The following is a 20977-nucleotide window of genomic DNA, read 5'->3' on the forward strand; positions in this document are numbered from 1 at the left end:
ATTCTTTATTTATTTTATCAAATACATTTCCCCAAAAAATGCGACTTATACTCCAGTGTGACCTATATATGTTTTTTTTTTTCTTCTTTACTATGCATTTTCGGCAGGTGCGACTTATACTCCGGTGCGACTTATACTCCGAAAAATACGGTACATACATACATTCATACATGCCCTGGAATGCCTCCATGCCCTGTCTAAGGGTCTTACTGAAGTTTCCGGTGTCTCTGACCCCTTCAAAGATTGGCTCCAAAGCACCTTTGGAAGGTGGTCTGACCTAATTAAGTCTGCCCTGATCTCCGTTGGAGTTTTCTTGGCCATCGTAGCCTCATGCGGTTGCTTTATCGCCCCTTGTGCTAGGTCTTTATGCACCCGCATCATTGTTAGAGCTGTAGAAGGACAACCCCACCCTATTTCTGGGTTTGCTATGTCACTGAAGGGGGTCAAGCAAAGTGGTGACTTTCGAGAAATGCTAGTTTCCTTCCCTGACAGTGACGACATTGACATAGATTCCATCCGTTTATCTCCCATGTAACTATGCTTTTAATTTTTTACTAGCTTGCTCAAAGAGGGGCGTATTTTAGAAGTGTTGTACTAGTGATAAATATCTTTTTAGAAGATCTGAAGGGGGAATTGTCGGAGGCAGATATTTACATATATCCAAATTTAAGTGTTACTTCTTTTTATTTCATAATCATATTACAAAACAGCTAGTGTTTTCTTCCAATTGTGGTCTTTTGGTTGTCTGCAAAACTGTGTGCTTAACCTTGAGTGAGGAATGTTAGAGAGAGAGATAATGGGCATGTGTTTTGGCTGGAGAGACATGACTGCCAGGGTGGGAGGAAGAGAGACTTAAGAGGGGAGAGGGTTTTGTCGGGGGGGGCAGACCATCTTGGCGGCGCGATTGAATGTTCTATGCTGGACTGGTCTCAATGTATATGCAAAGCTTTGCAAATATATTACAAAATACCTATTCTGTCTCTGGTGGTTTTTCAACTCAGCTTTAAGTGTCGTAAAGAGCTTGGGAGCGACTTGTGACTTGAATTCCCTGGGAGGAACAACTGGTCCAAAACGCAACAATACGCACACATATAGGTACATACGGACATACATACACACACGGTGCATACATTTGCACGCACATTCCCCGTATCAACATACATATATACTGCACATACACACGCAAATATACAAACATAAACTTATGCACACAATCACGTTTCATCAAACATATATTTACGTAGTCTCCCCCACGGCACACTGCGAAAGATCAACCTAATTGTACCATAACAATCTATAAGGTTAATATAGATTCCTGCTTTATCTGTTTTCTTTTGTAATTCAAGTATTTATTACAGTTATATATTGCTACATTTATAGCGATAGTAATGTTGATAATAGATCTAATTATTATTCATATTATTTATCAATAGTGTTATTTATGTTGGTATTTTATTGCTCCATTTGTAGTGCAATAATGTTCATTGTCATTTATGTATTATTACAATGTATATAATTAACTGGTGCTTTGTTATAATTTTTTGTGTAATATTTGTACTTATCATATTTGCTGATGTTGCTCTGTTGTGGGTTTTTTTTTTATATAGTTGTGTCTCTCTGTCGTATCCTCTTCTTGTCCCTGCAGTTTCTTTTTTCTTCTTTTGTATTTCCCCCCCTGCTCGCCAAACATCAAATAAATAACATTTAATAAAGTCACATACAATTAAGGCAACAAAGGAAGTATCCCACACTTCTCTTTTGTAAAGTAAATCTGTACAGCAGATACAGGCATCTACATCAACAATATGGATTTCCTGAGTGGCTGGACAGAACATGTTTTCCGTCATACCATAAGGAGTAAAAAATTGGTCGCGTGGGATGTGGGGGTCGGATACGTGCCTGTGTGGCGTGTATTTTCCGTGGAGGCATATGGGTGTGTATAAGTTTGCAGATTGTCTCCGTTCCGCGACCTTGGTGCTGTCGCAAACGCGATAACACAGCCAGACAGTCCAACAAAAGTCAACAGACGTATTTCCATGAGAGTGGCATGATCCGTGGCCCGGATCATGCTTTGTTTAGTTAAAGAATCCCTTAGTTCTGTTTCAGCACCCCTGGATTTGTGTGTTCTTGGTTGCCATGGGTGCTGATTATTTTCACCTGCCTCTGATTAGTGTTCGGGACGCTCACCTGCTCCCGGGCACTAATCAGAGAGCTATTTATTCCTGCTTTTCGCCACACTCAGTCTGGCTGTCTTGTTTGCTTCATGCGACAAGTTACGTGTGTATACCGTTTGATTCCTGAGCTAAGCTTCGCCGTTTGTTTGCTTGTTTTCCATGCTAAGCTTTCCCGTTAGCTTTTCCACAGCTACCCTTGCTATCGGCACGCTCTCCTGTATTTTTGGATTTTGCCTGATTTATGGAAAATAAATCATTGTCCTACTGCACGCTGCCTCGAGAGTTCCGTCTGCATCTCGGGTAAACGATCCGCGCATTAACATGCGACCCCAACGTAACACAGAGACAGTGAAGGAATTTGTTGTTTCTCCGCTGTACTGTCTTTGAGAAAAAATCTTGAAGCAACAACCTTGTCATTTCACTTGCAGTCAGGGAAAACAATCCAGATTAGAAGACTTGGGTTAGAGCAAGTGAAAACAAATTTAAACTTTTTACTCTATTTGTCTATTTATTTTCCTCAAATTCATCATAGATTGCCTTGCAGAGCAGATGGCGTTTCCTAGATGTTTCCCAGTTTGTGATTTAGCGTAAAATCCCAAACAGTCTGAGTGCCCAGAGTTCCGCCGCATCCTCCAATCATTTGCGGCAGCTTCAGGGTACTTTGAACGGCTGCCAGCGTCTTCCAATGTGTCGATACTGCAGGGCAACTGATACTCCCATCAGCAGATGTCCTGTTATCATGATTTCAAATAGGTAGATATCTTCAACTTTGCTTCTCCCAAGAGTGCGTTGTTTTTCCACCAACAACCGTTCCGGCAGGGCAGGCAGGTTTCCCTTGAACCCGGGATCTTGTCAATCCTGTTAAAAGGCCGGTTGATAAATTTCATTCTTTGGATTTTGGAGAGCAGTGCAAAAAGAGGTTAGAAGAAAATTATGACAAGACAAAACAAACGGATGTTGCAAGTGTTCTTTTCATCAGCTACATTTATAGTGTTATGGGGATGCAAATGTTTCCTCGCTGCTTCTATCATCCATCCATCCATTCATCCATCCATCCATCTTCTTCCGCTTATCCGAGGTCGGGTCACGGGGGCAGCAGCCTAAGCAGGAAAGCCCAGACTTCCCTCTCCCCAGCCACTTCGTCCAGCTCATACCGGGGGATCCCGAGGCGTTCCCAGGCCAGCCGGGAGACATCGTCTTCCCAACGTGTCCTGGGTCTTCCCCGTGGCCTCCTACCGGTCGGACGTGCCCTAAACACCTCCCTAGGGAGGCGATCGGGTGGCATCCTGACCAGATGCCCGAACCACCTCATCTGGCTCCTCTCGATGTGGAGGAGCAGCGGCTTTACTTTGAGCTCCCCTCGGAGCTTTTTGGCCGCTTGTATCTGTGATCTTGTCCTTTCGGTCATAACCCAAAGCTCATGACCATAGGTGAGGATGGGTACGTAGATCGACCGGTAAATTGAGAGCTTTGCCTTCCGGCTCAGCTCCTTCTTCACCACAACAGATCGATACAGCGTCCGCATTACTGAAGACGCCGCACCGATCCGCCTGTCGATCTCACGATCCACTCTTCCCTCACTCGTGAACAAGACTCCGAGATACTTTAACTCCTCCACTTGGGGCAGGGTCTCCTCCCCAACCAGGAGATGGCACTCTACTCTTTTACGGGCGAGAACCATGGACTCGGACTTGGAGGTGCTGATTCTCATCCCAGTCGCTTCACACTCAGCTGCCAACCGATCCAGCGAGAGCTGAAGATCCTGGCCAGATGAAGCCATCAGGACCACATCATCTGCAAAAAGCAAAGACCTAATCCTGAAGCCAGGAATTCTGTCCATAAAAGTTATGAACAGAATCGGTGACAAAGGGCCGGCAGTAAGTCGGACACGTTTCCAGTGAGGGTTAGACTCCGCCAAGGCTGTTTCTATCAGATACACTATATTGCCAAAAGTATTTGGCCACCTGCCTTTACTCACATATGAACTTGAAGTGCCATCCCATTGAATTGTCCAAAATGTTTGGGTATCCTGGAGCATTCAAAGTTCCTTTCACTGGAACCAAGTGGCCAAGCCCAACTCCTGAAAAACAACCATACAACATAATTCCTCCTCCACCAAATTTCACACTCGGCACAATGCAGTCCGAAATGTAGCGTTCTCCTGGCAACCTCCAAACCCAGACTTGTCCATCAGATTGCCAGATGGAAAAACGTGATTCATCAGTCCAGAGAAGGCGTCTCCACTGCTCTAGAGTCCAGTGACGACGTGCTTTACACCACTGCATCCCACGCTTTGCATTGGATTTGGTGATGTATGGCTTAGATGCAGCTGCTCGGCCATGGAAACCCATTCCATGAAGCTCTCTGCGTACTGTACGTGGGCTAATTGGAAGGTCACATGAAGTTTGGAGCTCTGTAGCAACTGATTGTGCAGAAGGTTTTGCACTACACTCTTCAGTCAGTTCACGTGGCCTACCACTTGGTGGCAGACTTGCTGTTGTTCCCAAACTCTTCACTTTACTTAAAATAAAGTTGCCTTTGGAATATTTAGGAGCGCGGAAATTTCACGACTGGATTTGTTGCACAGATAGCATCCTATGACAGTTCCATGCTGGAAATTACTGAATGCGGGCCATTCTTTCACACATGTTTGTAGAAACAGTCTCCATGCCTAAGGGCTTGATTTTATACACCGGGCCAAGTGATTAGGACACCTGATTCTCATCATTTGGATGGGTGGCCAAATAATGTTGGCAATATAGTGTATAATCAGCAGAAAACCCGATATCACTGTGATACAAATAGTGTTACTTGATTATTGTCGTGAAATCCTTGAAGTAGGGACACAATTTATTTTATTAATTAAATTATTATTATATGCATTTAAAGTATTTACAACCCCTCCACACATCTTTCACACACACTTATAAACACTTCCTATGCTCTAAAAACACTTCATAAAACCTACTTAATGTTAACAATACATTCAAATTAGTAGTCAAATCACAATGCACTCAATGGTGCTTTAAAATCTGCGATGCACTAAGACCAACGTAAAAGGCCATGAGCGACGAGGGAATATTGTATTGAACATCCCGACTTCAAAGCTTGAAGCCAGTTTGCTTATCGGTATTTCTAGAATGAATAAGTGTTGTGTGTCCTTGGCAGGCAGACTAAAAACACCTTTTTCATATTTGTCTGACAGCATTATTGTTCAATTATTAACTTGTTGAAATAATTACTTGCATCGTGCTGAATATTCAGGCCCTTTTTGCACTAACCCCTATTCCGAGTTCCAGGATTAGATTTTCACTTTTCCTCTTTACTATGTTTTGAAAAAAGACGGTAATGTGTCGGGCAATCACTTACTGGAATCGACTTCCACATTATCTGGTATCAATCACCAGCAGAGTGGGTTTTAAGAATAGACTAAGAGAAGTATTGCGGAAAGAGATTATTCTAGATCAGGGGTCGGCAACCTTTACCAGTCAAAGAGCCATTTTGACCAGTTTCACAAATTATAGAAAACAACGGGAGCCGCGAACATTTTTTGTAATTTTAAATGAAATAACACTGCATACAAAGTTTCTTTTTTTGCTTTGTGCTATGTATAATCCAAGGGTCTCAGACACGCTGCCCACTCCTTTATATGGAATTTGAAAGCTGGTGTGGTACGCGGGTTTTAAATGAATGACGCTTGTCGGCGTCATGCGTGCCGTGATGGTACAGCATTTAGCGCCCACTACAACCAGCGTGCCTGATTGGCCACACGTTGAATGGGGCTTCCGCTTGAACACGCAGGTGACCGCAAGGCATACTTGGTCAACAACCACACAGGTTACACTGACGGTGGCGGTATAAAAAACTTTAACACTCTTACTAATAATGCGTCACACTGTGAACCCACACCAAACAAGAATGACAAACACATTTCGGGAGAACATATGCACCTTAACACAACATAAACACAACAGAACAAATACCCAGAATCCCATGCAGCCCTAACTCTTCCGGGCTACATTATACACCCCCGCTACCAAACCCCGCCCACCTCAACCGACGCACAGAGAGGGGGGGGTTGATGTGTGAGGGAGCAGGGTTGGGGTGGGGACGGGGTTTGGTGGTAGCAGGGGTGTATAATGTAGCCCGGAAGAGTCAGGGCTGCATGGGATTCTGGGTATTTGTTCTGTTGTGTTTATGTTGTGTTAAGGTGCAGATGTTCTCCCGAAATGTGTTTGTCATTCTTGTTTGGTTTTGGTTCAAAGTGTGGCGCAATATTAGTAAGAGTGTTAAAGTTGTTTTTATATGGCCACCGTCAGTGTAACCTGTGTGGCTGTTGACCAAGTATGCCTTACTGTCACGTACATGTGCAAGCAGAAGATGTGTATTGTATAACAAGTGTTGGGCTGACACGCTATTAATACAAATTGTAGAGGGCGCCAACTGTTGTACCATCATGGCACGCCCTTATTATAGCTGTAAGGGTGAAAATCGGTGACTATTAATTCCGGGAGATTTCTGCGAGAGGCACTGAAATCCGGAAGTCTCACAGAAAATTGGGGGGTTCAGCAAGTAAGCTGCTGAGCCGCATCAGAGTGATCAAAGAGCCGCATGCGGCTCCGGAGCCGCGGGTTGCTGACCCTTGTTCTAGATTGTACCTAATGTCATGACTGGTTTTATTGATTATTGACTATTTTATTGATTATGGGACAAGCAGTAGAAAATGAATGGCTGGTACTTTTTCGTCACTTATTGTTTGTCTTTGGTACACTAATGTGTATATTATAGGCCATTGGTTCTTTGTTTTATTTTTGCAAAAATATATATATTTTTTTATATTGCTCTTTTTATCTTTGGTATGAATATTATTATGTCAACTCAAATTTATTGTATTTTTTGTTTTTTGTTGTGGCTATTTTTTGTATAACAACATTTTATTATTGATCATGACCATCGACGTCCCATTGGGGTTGTGAGTTTTTCCTTGCTCTTATGTGGGCTCTGTACCGAGGATGTCGTTGTGGCTTATGCAGCCCTTTGAGACACTTGTGATTTAGGGCTATATAAATAAACATTGATTGATTGATTGATGACGTTGTACTGCATTGTAATCTTTTGTTTTGTGATTTTGTGATGTTTTTTTGCCTGGACCCCAGGAAGAGTAGTCTCCACTGCGGTGTAGACTAATGGGGATCCTTAATAAACTAAATAAACTATCACTGCTGCCCTATGGTGCAGGCATCACATAAAAAAGACAAAACCTTGTGGAGGTAATCCGTTAAATTCCCACTGACCTGAATACTAATTTTCAGACATCTCAAATGATGGCTGGAACTCCTTTGAGGCATTTTTTTTTTTCCAGAACATGATGGTTGAATCCCCAAAAATGTTGGCCGTTTGACTTTGAAAGTTCCACTGATTTTTACAATACCAAATTTGAATTCATGATTTGAACTCAAAATCTAACATATTTCTGTTTCTCTTTTCTTTCGAATTGCATTTTCATCTTCCTGGCCGACCTTTGGATGGTGCTGGCAAAATTAGTCTCATGTGAGTAGCATCTGCCTTCTAAATTCTAGAAATCCCTCAAAAATGGCAAATTTACAATTGTTTTTGTGGTATTTGCTTCCAGATAATTTCAACAGAGAAGTCTTGGGACCATATTTTCCGACTGACAGGCCATGGAGCTGACCAGGATCCTAAAGGTCTCTTTACCATCGACATCGACACAGGAGACGTGTCAGTCACCCGCTCACTGGACCGGGAGGTCATCGATTCCTACCAGGTTAGCAATTTTCTTCATGTGTAAATTGCAGTTGTACAAAACCCAAAACTAGTGAAGTTGGCGTGTTGTGTAATTTGTAAAAAAACAAAAAAAACAGAATACAATGATTTGCAAGTCCTTTTCAACTTACCGGTATATTCAATTGAATAGACTGCAAAGACAATATATTTTAATGTTTGAACTGAGAAACGTAATTTTTTTTGGCAAATATTCATCAACTTAGAATTTAATGGCAGCAAAAATGGCACTGGGGCATTTTTACCACTGTGTTACATGGCCTTTCCATTTAACAACACTCAGTAAACAATTGGGAACTGAGGAGAACAATTTTTGAAGCTTTTCAGGTGGAATTTTTTCCCATTCTTGCTTGATGTACAGCTTAAGTTGTTCAACAGTCCGGGGGTCTCCGTTGTGGTATTTTAGGCTTTATATTTTCAATGGGAGACAGGTCTAGACTACAGGCAGGCCAGTCTAGTACCCGCACTCTTTTACTATGAAGCCACGCTGTTGTAACACGCGGCTTGGCATTGTCTTGCTGAAATAAGCAGGGGCATCCATGAAAAAGACGTTGCTTGGATGGCAACATATGTTGCTCCAAAACCTGTATGTACCTTTCAGCATTAATGGTGCCTTCACAGATGTGTACGTTACCCATGCCTTGGGCACTAATACACCCCCATACCATCACAGATGCTGGCTTTTCAACTTTGCGCCTATAACAATCTGGATGGTTCTTTTCCTCTTTGTTCCGGAGGACACAACGTTCACAGTTTCCAAAAACAATTTGAAATGTGGACTCGTCAGACCACAGCCCAGTTTTCCACTTTGCATCAGTCCATCTTAGATGAGCTTGGGCCAAGCAAAGCCGGCAAAGTTTCAGGGTGTTGTTGATAAATGGTTTTCGCTTTGCATAGTAGAATTTTAACTTGCACTTACAGATGTAGCGACAAACTGTAGTTACTGACAGTGGTTTTCTGAAGTGTTCCTGAGTCCATGTGGTGATATCCTTTACACACTGACGTCGCTTTTTGATGCAGTACTGCCTGAGGGAGTGAAGGTCCGTAATATCATCGCTTAGTGCAGTGATTTCTCCAGATTCTCTGAACCTTTTGATGATATTGAGAAATGTTGTTCTTAAACTGTTCGACAATTTGCTCACGCATTTGTTGACAAAGTGGTGACCCTCGCCCCATCCTTGTTTGTGAATGACTGCACATTTCATGGAAGCTGCTTTTATACCCAATCATGGCACCCACCTGTTCCCAATTAGCCTGTTCACCTGCGGGATGTTCCAAATAAGTGTTTGATGAGCATTCTTCAACTTTATCAGTATTTATTGCCACCTTTCCCAACTTCTTTGTCACGTGTTGCTGGCATCAAATTCTAAAGTTAATGATTATTTGCAAAAAAACCTAAATTGTTTATCAGTTTGAACATCAAATATGTTGTCTTTGTAGCATATTCAACTGAATATGGGTTGAAAATGATTTGCCTGTTCCCAATTAGCCTGTTCACCTGTGGGATGTTCCAAATAGGTGTTTGATGAGCATTCCTCAACTTTCTCAGTCTTTTTTGCCACTTGTGCCAGCTTTTTTGAAACATGTCACAGGCATCAAATTCCAAATGAGCTAATATTTGCAAAAAATAACAACGTTTTCCAGTTCGAACGGTAAGTATCTTTTCTTTGCAGTCTAATCAGTTGAATATAGGTTGAAAAGGATTTGCAAATAATTGTATTCTGTTTTTATTTACCATTTACACAACGTGCCAACTTCACTGGTTTAGGATTTTTTGTATTAATGTATGATGTATGCCCTTTTTGTTCCCTGTGTCATGAAATGTTCTTATTTTGGATCCAAAGTGGGAGAGCAAAGAACAAATGTTTAAGTGTTCCAGTTGATCTATCACCTTTTTTCTGTGTTTGCAAGACAATCTTTTGTTCAGGCTTACACTGTAAATAGCCAACACATGTGACATAAACGCAGATATAGCAGAAACAGAGACACACAAACTATTCGGCAATCAGTGCTTTTTGCATAAAAATTCAGTCCTATAATGTTCAAAACATCTAATGGTGACTACAGGATACCAGCTTGAAATTGAATTAGAACATTTGGAGACGCTATTACCCTGCCCATCAGCAGCAACTCTCCTGTGGTTGTACTCCACCTGCTATTTCATGAATATTTCACATTTAGCAGATGTCGTAAACCAAGTTAGGTTGCACGCAACATTAATGCTTCACATTTAGGGCTGTCAACATTAATGCATTAATGCGGATTAATCCATCATCATTATTAATCTGGTTAAAAATGCTAATGCAATGAACCTATCTGCAGCACATAATTATTCAAAATCCCTGTCCAAGCAGTGTTAGTGATGCCCATGCGCCTTCATGCACAGGTTCAACCCAATTATGGGCCCCCACATTTGACTGTGGAATGCAATTATTGGTGTGCGTAGCTGTCAATCACAAACAGCTCTGCTTCATGTAGCGAATGAGTACTGTCTCTCTCGACTGCGTTGTTTTTCATGCTGCTCCGAGCGGGGCGCAAACCCAGGTTGCCGGTGTGAGAGGGGAGAGTGCCGACTACTGAGTTTAAAACACAGGCAATCTCCCAGATCGCCAGCACTATTCTAGAAGTTGGCTGGCCTCTGTTACACTCGCACAGATGCGAGCCTTGAATTTTAACTTTGTAAGGTCAAGGCAAGTGTTGCATTAAAGGAGGGCTCATATTTTAGGGCACCAAGGTAAACATTATTTTCTTTCGAGGCAGGGGCTCCATGCATACATAAATATGTATAAATGCCTCTATGTAAATTGTTACATTTTGACAGAGGGAGGTATTTTTTTAAATTATGTATTTATTTTTTTAAATTATGTGCATTTATATGTACATGTAAATGATGTATCGGGACGAATCCATTAAGAGTTTGAGCAGAAATCAGTCATATAGGAATTAAATATACACAATAAAACATTAACAAAATGAATGTTTTTTGAAGTAATACCTTTGTGACATGAAAACAACGCAAGTAAATGTATAAAAACCTTGTGTTTAATTTTTGATATTAAAATAAAACTCAAGGCAGTTTGGCTAATGACGATGAAGTCTAATAAACAAGTGTCATTCTTCTCTTGGTTCAGTACAACAGTTTGGCCAATGAAGAGAAGTGACAACTCTCACATCGAATACACAATCTTCACAGCCTCCGTTCAGTTCGATGAGATGACAAAACATTTGAGCTAGTCTAGATGATTATTTGAACACTGATACCGTTTGTAGTTAAAGGGGAACATTATCACAATTTCAGAAGGGTTAAAACCATTAAAAATCAGCTCCCAGTGGCTTATTTTATTTTTCGAAGTTTTTTTCAAAATTTTACCCATCACGCAATATCCCTAAAAAAAGCTTAAAAGTGCCTGATTTTAACCATCGTTATATACACCCGTCCATTTTCCTGTGACATCACATAGAAGCAAGGTATAGCGACATTAGCTCGGATTCAGACTCGGATTTCAGCGGTTTAAGCAATTCAACAGATTACGCATGTATTGAAACGGATGGTTGTAGTGTGGAGGCAGGTAGCGAAAACGAAATTGAAGAAGAAACTGAAACTATTGAGCCATATCGGTTTGAACCGTATGCAAGCGAAACCGACGAAAACGACACGACAGCCAGCGACACGGGAGAAAGCGAGGACGAATTTGGCGATCGCCTTCTAACCAACGATTGGTATGTGTTTGTTTGGCATTAAAGGAAACTAACAACTATGAACTAGGTTTACAGCATATGAAATACATTTGGCAACAACATGCACTTTGAGAGTGCAGACAGCCCATTTCAGGCGCGCTAAGAACATATATTTTTCCACGATTTCAGCATTTTAAATGTGCTGTTTTTGATTGAAGAAAACAAATGTTTTTAAGCTAAATTATTGGTAAACACAGTTTATGTATAATAATTTACGTAAAACCGCGAGTAATGAATAAAGTTTTCATCAATTAATATATTCTGTAGACATACCCTCATCCGCTCTCTTTTCCTGAAAGCTGATCTGTACAGTTTTGGAGTTGATGTCAGCAGGCCAAGAAATCCAGGGGGTTTAGCTCGCTTGTCTGCGGGAACAAACTGCCGCCATTGCTTGCCACGCTACCGAGGTCCTTTGTCCCTGAATAGCTCACACACTCCGGCAGATTCAATGGGGGTCTGGCGGCAGATTTCTTTGACTTTATCGTTGGAAATGCATCTGCTTTGAGTGTCGTAGGATAGCCACACATTCTTGCCATCCCTGTCGTAGCATAGCTTTCGTCGGTAAAGTGTGCGGAACAAACGACTGACCATTTCGTCGGCTTTCCCCACACCCTCGTATTTTGAACAAATTTTGTCCAATTTCTTGCCACTTTCACATCTTTGGGCCACTGGTGCAACTTGAATCAGTCCCTGTTCGTGTTGTTACACCCTCCGACAACACACTGACGAGGCATGATGTCTCCAAGGTACGGAAAACAGTCGAAAAAAACGGAAAATAACAGAGCTGATTTGACTCGGTGTTTGAGAAAATGGCGGATTGCTTCCCGATGTGACGTCACAACGCCAAAATTCACCCATTTAGAGTTCGGAAATCGGTTAAAAAAATATATGGTCTTTTTTCTGCAACATCAAGGTATATATTGACGCTTACATAGGTCTGGTGATAATGTTCCCCTTTAAGTAAAGGACGAGTGGACATCCCAGTCAACAAAGTAAAGACTTTATAAAAAAGTTGTGACAACGTTCACGACACATCGCCTGCTGCAAAACATCAACTAGTTTTCTCCTTTACTTTTAGCGTGGGGACAAGTGTGTCCGTCTCAAATATAGTCCTCACCTGTCGCCAGGCCCGGCCCTAACCAATCTGGCGCCCTAGGCAAGATTTTAGGTGGCGCCCCCCACATCGGCAGTGAAGTGTATATGCTCACAAGAACCCGAATAGCTTTGTCTTTGACCTTTTTTTTTTTACTTACAACTAACTATACCTAATATATAAAGGGGTGGAAAAGTGACTATTACCTGCAAGCAAACATTAGCTAACCAGAAGGCAATAACAATGTAAACAAAAAACACCTGCTTAAAAGATCTAATACAAATGTCCCTGAGGAATGTAAGGTGGGAGTACTGTAATTACCTAACGTTACATTATTATTTTTCATAACAATTTAGCCCCCTCCACAATATTAACCCAACGTTAAAACAGAACTAGCTATTTATTGATTAGCAATTGCCGAATCATGTAACATTAGCTTAATGCTAAAAAGCCAGGTTACTATCACATTCTGTAACAGACAAATAATTTCATGTAGGCTAACGTTACCTACCTGCTACCTCTGTCTTTTCTCGTTTCTTCTCCTCTTCTTTTCTTCCCTGGGCACCTGACAGTTTTGGCCGTTTTGACATCTTGTGTTGATTTTTTGATGTGGTGACGTCCAAAAAGAGTCATGATACGGGAAGGGAGGGGGCGCATTGTGCCGGGGGAGGAGGGGGGGGCGTAATGTTGTAACAAATAATATTTCTATTAAATAGGCTTTACTTTGCATTTTAATTAACGTGGGATTATTTTTTGTATTTAGAAATAATAGTACCAACTTTTTTTTTTTTTTTTTTTTTTTCTCCAACATTTGTGGCACTGGCATGGCGCCCCCTGATGGACGGCGCCCTTAGCATTTGCCTATACGGCCTATGCCACGGGCCGGCCCTGCCTGTCGCCATCTAAACACAGCAGTGCGCTCTTAAACGCACAGCGGGAAGCGAGGGAAAATTACGTTAAATCTGGGGAAATCTCCCGAGCAAAGTCCGTGTCCTTAGTCCGCCATGATTATCAAGCCAAACGACGCTAGTGCGCATGCGCCTGACTTCGTGTTGCCTAAAATGCATTAATAAATTAAGTTTTTTTCGGTAATTAAAAAAATTGACGGTATTATTTACTCTCTGGAATTTTATCGCAAATCATCATTATGCCGTATATTTTTTAGGGCTTACGGCAAATGACGAGGGCGCTCGCGGCTTTTGCCGCAGTTGCCATGGTTAAATTCGAGCCCTGCAGATGTGCATGTGCTTGTCACAAAGAAGATGTATTCATGAACAAAATTATTTTTTTAAATGGATGATATTTTTGTTTAATTGTTGCTGTTCTGTTGAGTGAAATCATGATTTTTTTTAATGGATTTTTTTTCAAACAGGGTTTTTTGTGCGGGTGAGTAGGGTTGAGGGTCGGGGGTTCCCTCATTAGGTAATTGCGGCCCTGCATACGGCAATGTGTAGTTCTTCCACTAGTGACAGGCTGCAGAAGCAAGCGAGTCAATATGGAAGACACGAAACAGCATGTTGGTCTCCTTCATGCGAAATTAGGATACAAAAAAAAAACATGACACGATGTATTATGCACACTTTGCAGAAAAGACCTTTCAGGTAACCACCGGGTGAGTCAAAGCAGCATGCATGGTCCAAATTAATTGTGTGGTTGATTTGCATACATACATGATTAATGTGATTATTTTTTGTGACAAATCAAATTAATTAACTTGTTTTTTTGACAGCCATAATTCGAAATAAAACATACTGAAAATTAAATTAAATGTCTTCAATTTGAGGCGAATTTGATAAAGTATACGTGTCTGTTATTTTTTTTTAAATAATCTTTCAATTCAATTGAAAATAAACTAATACTTATATAATAACTGTGTTTTTATAGACAGAGACATATGTTTACTTTGGAGAATATGTGAGAACAACTTTCAACTCACGTTCCCTTAGCTAGTAATTCCCTTGCTGCCCTCCTCATTTATTTTCCCGGCCAGGCCTGCTTGTCACTTTATTCTCTCCTCTTATCACATAGACACAGTGAGTCTGTGACCAAATCATGACTCAGAAGAAGGTTCTCCTATCAGGTTTACCCTTAAATGTAAGCCATTTGAAGTGTCGAATGGTCCTTGCAGACTGACCCAGTCAGACAGTTAGGGCCTAAGTGTCAAAGTCAGGGCCCACGGGCCAGAACCGGCTCGCAAATGAATTATCTATGGCCCGTGGGATGATATTTAATTAGTATTAGAACCGGCCCGCTAGGATTTTTCAAAATGGGGTCCCAGGGACCCCATCAAGTCATTAAAATGGGGTCCCACAGTAAATTTTTGGGGTCCCACTTTTTTGGAACCGTTTTGAAAACAAATGATAAATGTATGTATTATCCTGTTATATCCCACATTCTATATTGTGTTTTGGAAAAAAGGTTGTCATTTATACATTCATCTTGATATTAAGGAACATTGTTTATTTTTGAAGGACATTTACTTGTGTGCTGTTTGCCTGTTGTAATGTTTTCCCTTGAAATAACTGACGGAGCCATAAGAAAATATTGCTTTATTCATTTAATGTACAGGACATGTGATTATTCTTTGAATGAAGTTTGTTTTCACTTGAAATTAGTGACAGAGCCATACAAAAAATGTTGGATTATTCATTTATAATGAAATAAAATACAGTATACTGTGTCAGGTTTTGGCTCAATAGGTTATGTGCAATCATTTTATTATGTTTTTGCTGGTAGCAAATTTGTTTTAGGGAGTCTCCCTTACACTGCCTATTAATGGCTTTTGGTCTGGAAGAAATATTAAAATGTATACATATATTGGTTACATTTTGAATGTAAAAGTATCAAATGTATTGTCTGCCAAAAGCACACAAAGTGATCGGCAAATACTGTGTTATGATATACAGTCGCTAGGGAAGAAGAATGTCGTAAAAAAACACACATTTTGTCTGGAGTCGTCTCGTCCCGATACCAATTTTTTGGTACCGGTACCGGTACCAAAATTATTTCGCTACTTTTCGGTACTTTACTAAATAAAGGGCACCACAAAAAATAACATTATTGGCTTTATTTTAACAACAAATCTTAGGGTACATTAAGAGTCATTCAAATAACTATAACATATAGAACATGCTATACGTTTGCGAAACAATCTGTCACTCCTAATTGCTAAATTCGATTAAATCTTATACGTCTAGTCTCTTACGTGAATGAGCTAAATAATATTATTTGATATTTTACGCTAATGTGTTAATAATTTCACACATAAGTCGCTCCTGAGTATAAATCACATCCCCGGCCAAACTATGAAAAAAACTGTGACTTATAGTCCGAAAAATACGGTAATTTGCATAAGTTGCTAGTTCTTTATAAGGCTCCAAAAAAGTATACATACATTCAAAACAAATCTGTTATTATGAATTAGTATTAACATATATTACATCTATAAATCAATCAATAAAGTACTATCTATCTCTTGTCAATAGTGGATAACTAATGTGATATATATATATATAATATATATATATATATATATATATATATATATATATATATATATATATATATATATGTGTGTGTATGTGTGTGTGTGTATATATATATATATATATATATATATATATATATATATATATATATATATATATATATATATATATATATATATATATACATATATATATACATACATACATATATATACATATATATATATTGTAACGGCCATCTGGTGTTAATGTTCGTGGGGTTTGGATGTGATGTTAGTTTTTCCCATGTTTGCAAATGCACCGTGGTGTGATTGGCGGAGAATGAGGAAGTGTTGCTGTGTGTCTGGGGAAAGCGCGGACTCACGAGACGTACGTGTTTGCACGGGAGGTAAAACCTGTTGGAACTGTGCTGTTTGGTATCAAAAGATTGGAAAAAAAAGTTAAAAATAGCGTCAGACTTTGTGTGATTTCTTTTGGCGGCCACAATGTATTTTCAGGGTGTGGCAGTAATGAAAACGCCGAGGCGACGTGCCACATTCAATTACATTAAGGGGAAACCCTGTAACTGTGCCTGTTACTACATTGCATATATACTTATAGTGTGTATATAAAACCTTGATTGAAGTGTTTGGATGCTTTTTAAGGCGCTTTATTGGCAGGAAAGTGTGACTCCCATAGGTGCTGTGACTACTTTCCGGATGCCCCGTTTTATTTGAACATTCTTGGCTGGTTTTATCTACTCATTCCGCTTCAGTGTCCTGCAGACTTGCAGTGAGTCACTCCAATTGCTTTGCCAAGTTGGCTACAGTATCTGTCATGTTTGTTTTTTTTTGGTGATTCCATTCCTTAACGGGGACCTATATATTGTCTCTTTTCTGTCTTATAATTGTTGTTACAATGTTGTCTAATCATGTTGAAAATACCAATGTGTCAAATCATAAGGTTCATGCATTTTGGCGTGATCCTGCACAAGGTCTTAGATGCCTCTGTCTGTGGGGTTTTGCAGTTTGGCTACTTCGGGGCGGTGTGGCTCAGCCGTGCCAGCAACTTTATATTGTTTTACTTTCTTTTTTATTCAAGAAAATGTTTTTAATTTATTTATCTTATTATTATTTCATACATTTTTTTAAAAAAGGACCTTATCTTCACCATACCTGGTTGTCCAAATTAGGCATAATAATGTGTTAATTCCACGACTGCATATATCGGTATCGGTTGATATCGGTATCGGTAATTAAATAGTTTGACAATATGATGTCGAATGTGGTTAACACCTCTTCTTCACAGCCAGTTAGTTATTGGTTCAAATGTCAGCTGGGACCTCTACGTATGACATGGACATACTAAAACCATGTGGATCTTGTTAGAATTATTGCCCTTTTTTTTAACATATTAGGCCTTTCAAAAATTGTTTGATTATTTAAACAACATTTCACCTTTAAGTATTGCGTATTCCCCACCGATTGCAGATTTAGATGACTAATCTGAGAGAAATTGGCTGATCAGAATCAGAATCAGCTTTATTGTCATTACGCAAGGTAACGAGATTGAGGCCATTCCATACAGTGCGATGTGTGCATGCTAGAAAAACAATGTGCAAATATATAAAAATATAAAAAATGTAGAAGTGCAATGAATATGGTGTGAAATGAATATATACATGAAAAAAAACAAAAAAAAAACAGGGTGGTTGGTGGAATGGGTTATTGCACCGAAGATAAGGCAGTTATGAGGGACAATGGGGCAGTCCGTTCAGGATGGTTATGGCCCTGGGGAAGAAGCTGTTCTTTAGCCTGTTTGTTTTGGTTTTAATGCACCTGTAGCGCTTCCCAGAGGGCAGCAGGTGGAACAGGTCAGAGCCAGGGTGGGTGCTGTCCTTGATGATGGCACTGGCTCTGTTGAGGCAGCGGGAGATGTAGATGTCCGTCAGAGAGGGGAGAGGGCGGCCGATGATCTTCTGAGCCGTCTTGACCACTCTTTGCAGCCTCTCCCTGTCTGCTGCAGTGCAGCTGCCATACCATACCGTAATACAGTAGGTCAGCAGGCTCTCGATGGACGAGCGGTAGAAGGTCAGCAGCAGGTCAGGCTTCAGGTTGTACTTCCCGAGGACTCTAAGGAAGTGTAGCCGCTGCTGAGCCTTCTTGATGATTGATGTGGTGTTGACTGTCCAGGAGAAGTCATTAGAGATGTGGACTCCAGATGTGATGACCCTCTGACTCTAATCAGTTCTACATAATCACATTTTTGACCTCGCACAGCTCACCTTTGGGTGTTTTACTAGGGATAAAAGGGGAATGACATATTGCTTGCCGTTGTAAATGGTCAGCGTTTATGTTTATTGTTTTAAAATTACAACTTCACTACATCAACCAAGTATTGGCCCCATTAACTAAATAATATTCCTTTTGTAAGTTGCAGACCTTTAATAATAATCACAATATGCACTGACCTTTCACATACATTTTCTCCCGACACATTTACTTTCAGCACTACTTTAATGCTTCAGGTCTACAGTTCTGCTATGCAAACTAACTGGTTTTCAGTTTGTTTGCCTTGTATATTTAATCATAAAATATTAAAGTTAAAGTTCTAATGATTGTCACACACACACTAGGTGTGGTGAAATCTGTCCTATGCATTTGACCCCATCCCCATGTTCACCCCCTGGGAGGTGAGGGGAGCAGTGAGCAGCAGCGTGCGCCGCGCTCGGGAATTATGGATGTTAAATCATTAAGTGGATTATTTCAAGATTGAACCACTACTTTATTCATTATATACTTATTTCTACTTTATTATACTTAAATGATTCCCGAGCATGGCTGCCACTGCTGCTCACTGCTCCCCTCATCTCCCAGGGTGTGGAACAAGGGGATGGGTCAAATGCAGAGGGTAATTTCACCACACCTAGTGTGTGTGTGTGTGACTATCAGTGATACTTTAACTTTTAACTTTATTCAAACACATTCTGTTTCCTCAGAAAAATACATCGATCACACGCTGTGTGTAGAGTCCTCGTTTTGCATGAAGAAATGAATGAAAATGTCAATTATTGAATGACGGAATCAGTACCCCCCGCAACCCCGAAAGGGACAAGTGGTAGAAAATGGATGGAGGGTGCTTCATGTGAAATTTTACTGCAAACCCTTTCCTAGCCACTTCCTGCTCCATCAATGGTAACAAATATTAAGGTATCGAATTAGAACGGTTTATAAATCTCGGTTGTAATGATTCTTTTTCACAAAAAAAATGTACCGTATTTTTCGGAGTATAAGTCGCACCGGAGTATAAGTCGCACCTGCCGAAAATGCATAATAAAGAAGGAAAAAAACATATATAAGTCGCACTGGAGCCCGGACAATCTATGAAAAAAAACTGCGACTTATAGTCCGAAAAATACGGTACATTGTTTTCCCTCATGAGTTTATTTTAGTTAATTTGTTTTTTCGAAGCCTCCAAATAAAATTCTGCTTAGGGTCCCATGTTAGCCTGGTGAGGGTAAACTAGCTTGTTCGATATTCTGACTAAGTGTGTATTTAAATTGAATTCCATCATGTATAGAAATGTAATACCCCATTCCAAGTATAGTTGCCACAACTAGAAAACTGTTGTTAAATTTCCTCTTCTGTTTTCTGCTTGACTGCCCTATAATTCCCTGGGCTGCAGAGAGCACGATACGCTGGCCTGCACACAGGAAAATAGGCCTGGTATGCATTATTCTCAGTATGTTGCCAAAAGTAACACACACACACACACACACACACACACACACACACACACACACACACACACACACGCACACGCATAGTGCGAACTGACAATATGAAAACCAAAATTGCAATGTCCTTTACATTAAGTACCGTATTTTTCGGACTATAAGTCACAGTTTTTTTTCATAGTTTGGCTGCGCTCCAGTGCGATTTATATGTTTTTTTCCTTCTTTATTATGCATTTTCGGCAGGTGCGACTTATACTCCGGTGCGACTTATACTCCGAAAAATACGGTATTCAGAAATGTCACAGCGTCATCAGGGGTGTCATGATTGTCCACTATTATGTGTACTGTTGATGTACAACATCCAAAAATAGTGAAGTTGGCACGTTGTATAAGTTGTAAAAAAAAACAGAATACAATGATTTGCAAATATTTTTCAACCTATATTCAATTGAATAGACTGACAAGATATTTATGGGCTCAGGAATACTTCAGAAAACCACTGTCAGTAACTACAGATTGCAACTACATACTGTATGTAAGTGCAAGTTAAAACTCTACTATGCAAAGCCAAAGCCATTTATCAACAACACCCAGAAACGCCGCCGGCTTCGCTGGGCCCGAGCTCATCTAAGATGGACTGATGCAAAGTGGAAATGTGTTCTGTGGTCTGATGAGTCCACATTTCAAATTGCTTTTGGAAACTGTGGACATTGTGTCCTCTGGAACAAAGAGGAAAAGAACCATCCGGATCGTTATAGGCGCAACGTTGAAAAGCCAGCATCTGCGATGGTATGGGGGTGTATTAGTGCCCAAGGCATGGGTAACTTACACATCTGTGAAGGCACCATTAAAGGGGAACATTATCACCAGACTTATGTAAGCGTCAATATATACCTTGATGTTGCAGAAAAAAGACCATATATTTTTTTAACCGATTTCCGAACTCTAAATGGGTGAATTTTGGCGA

The 20977-nt window shown here is 40.4% G+C and overlaps 1 protein-coding gene across 1 annotated transcript in view; it reads left to right on the forward strand.

Annotated features, from left to right (window-relative positions):
• cdh13 (cadherin 13, H-cadherin (heart)) overlaps positions 1-20977 on the forward strand; it is an 892196-nt gene that overhangs the window by 408286 nt on the left and 462933 nt on the right. Inside the window, exon 6 of the mRNA XM_061970208.1 lies at positions 7807-7959. Coding sequence (XP_061826192.1) covers positions 7807-7959 — 153 coding nt within the window. The remainder of the gene's footprint in view (positions 1-7806; positions 7960-20977) is intronic.

The sequence above is a fragment of the Nerophis lumbriciformis genome, linkage group LG10 (genome assembly GCF_033978685.3).
Source record: "Nerophis lumbriciformis linkage group LG10, RoL_Nlum_v2.1, whole genome shotgun sequence".
Taxonomy (NCBI): Eukaryota; Metazoa; Chordata; class Actinopteri; order Syngnathiformes; family Syngnathidae; genus Nerophis; species Nerophis lumbriciformis.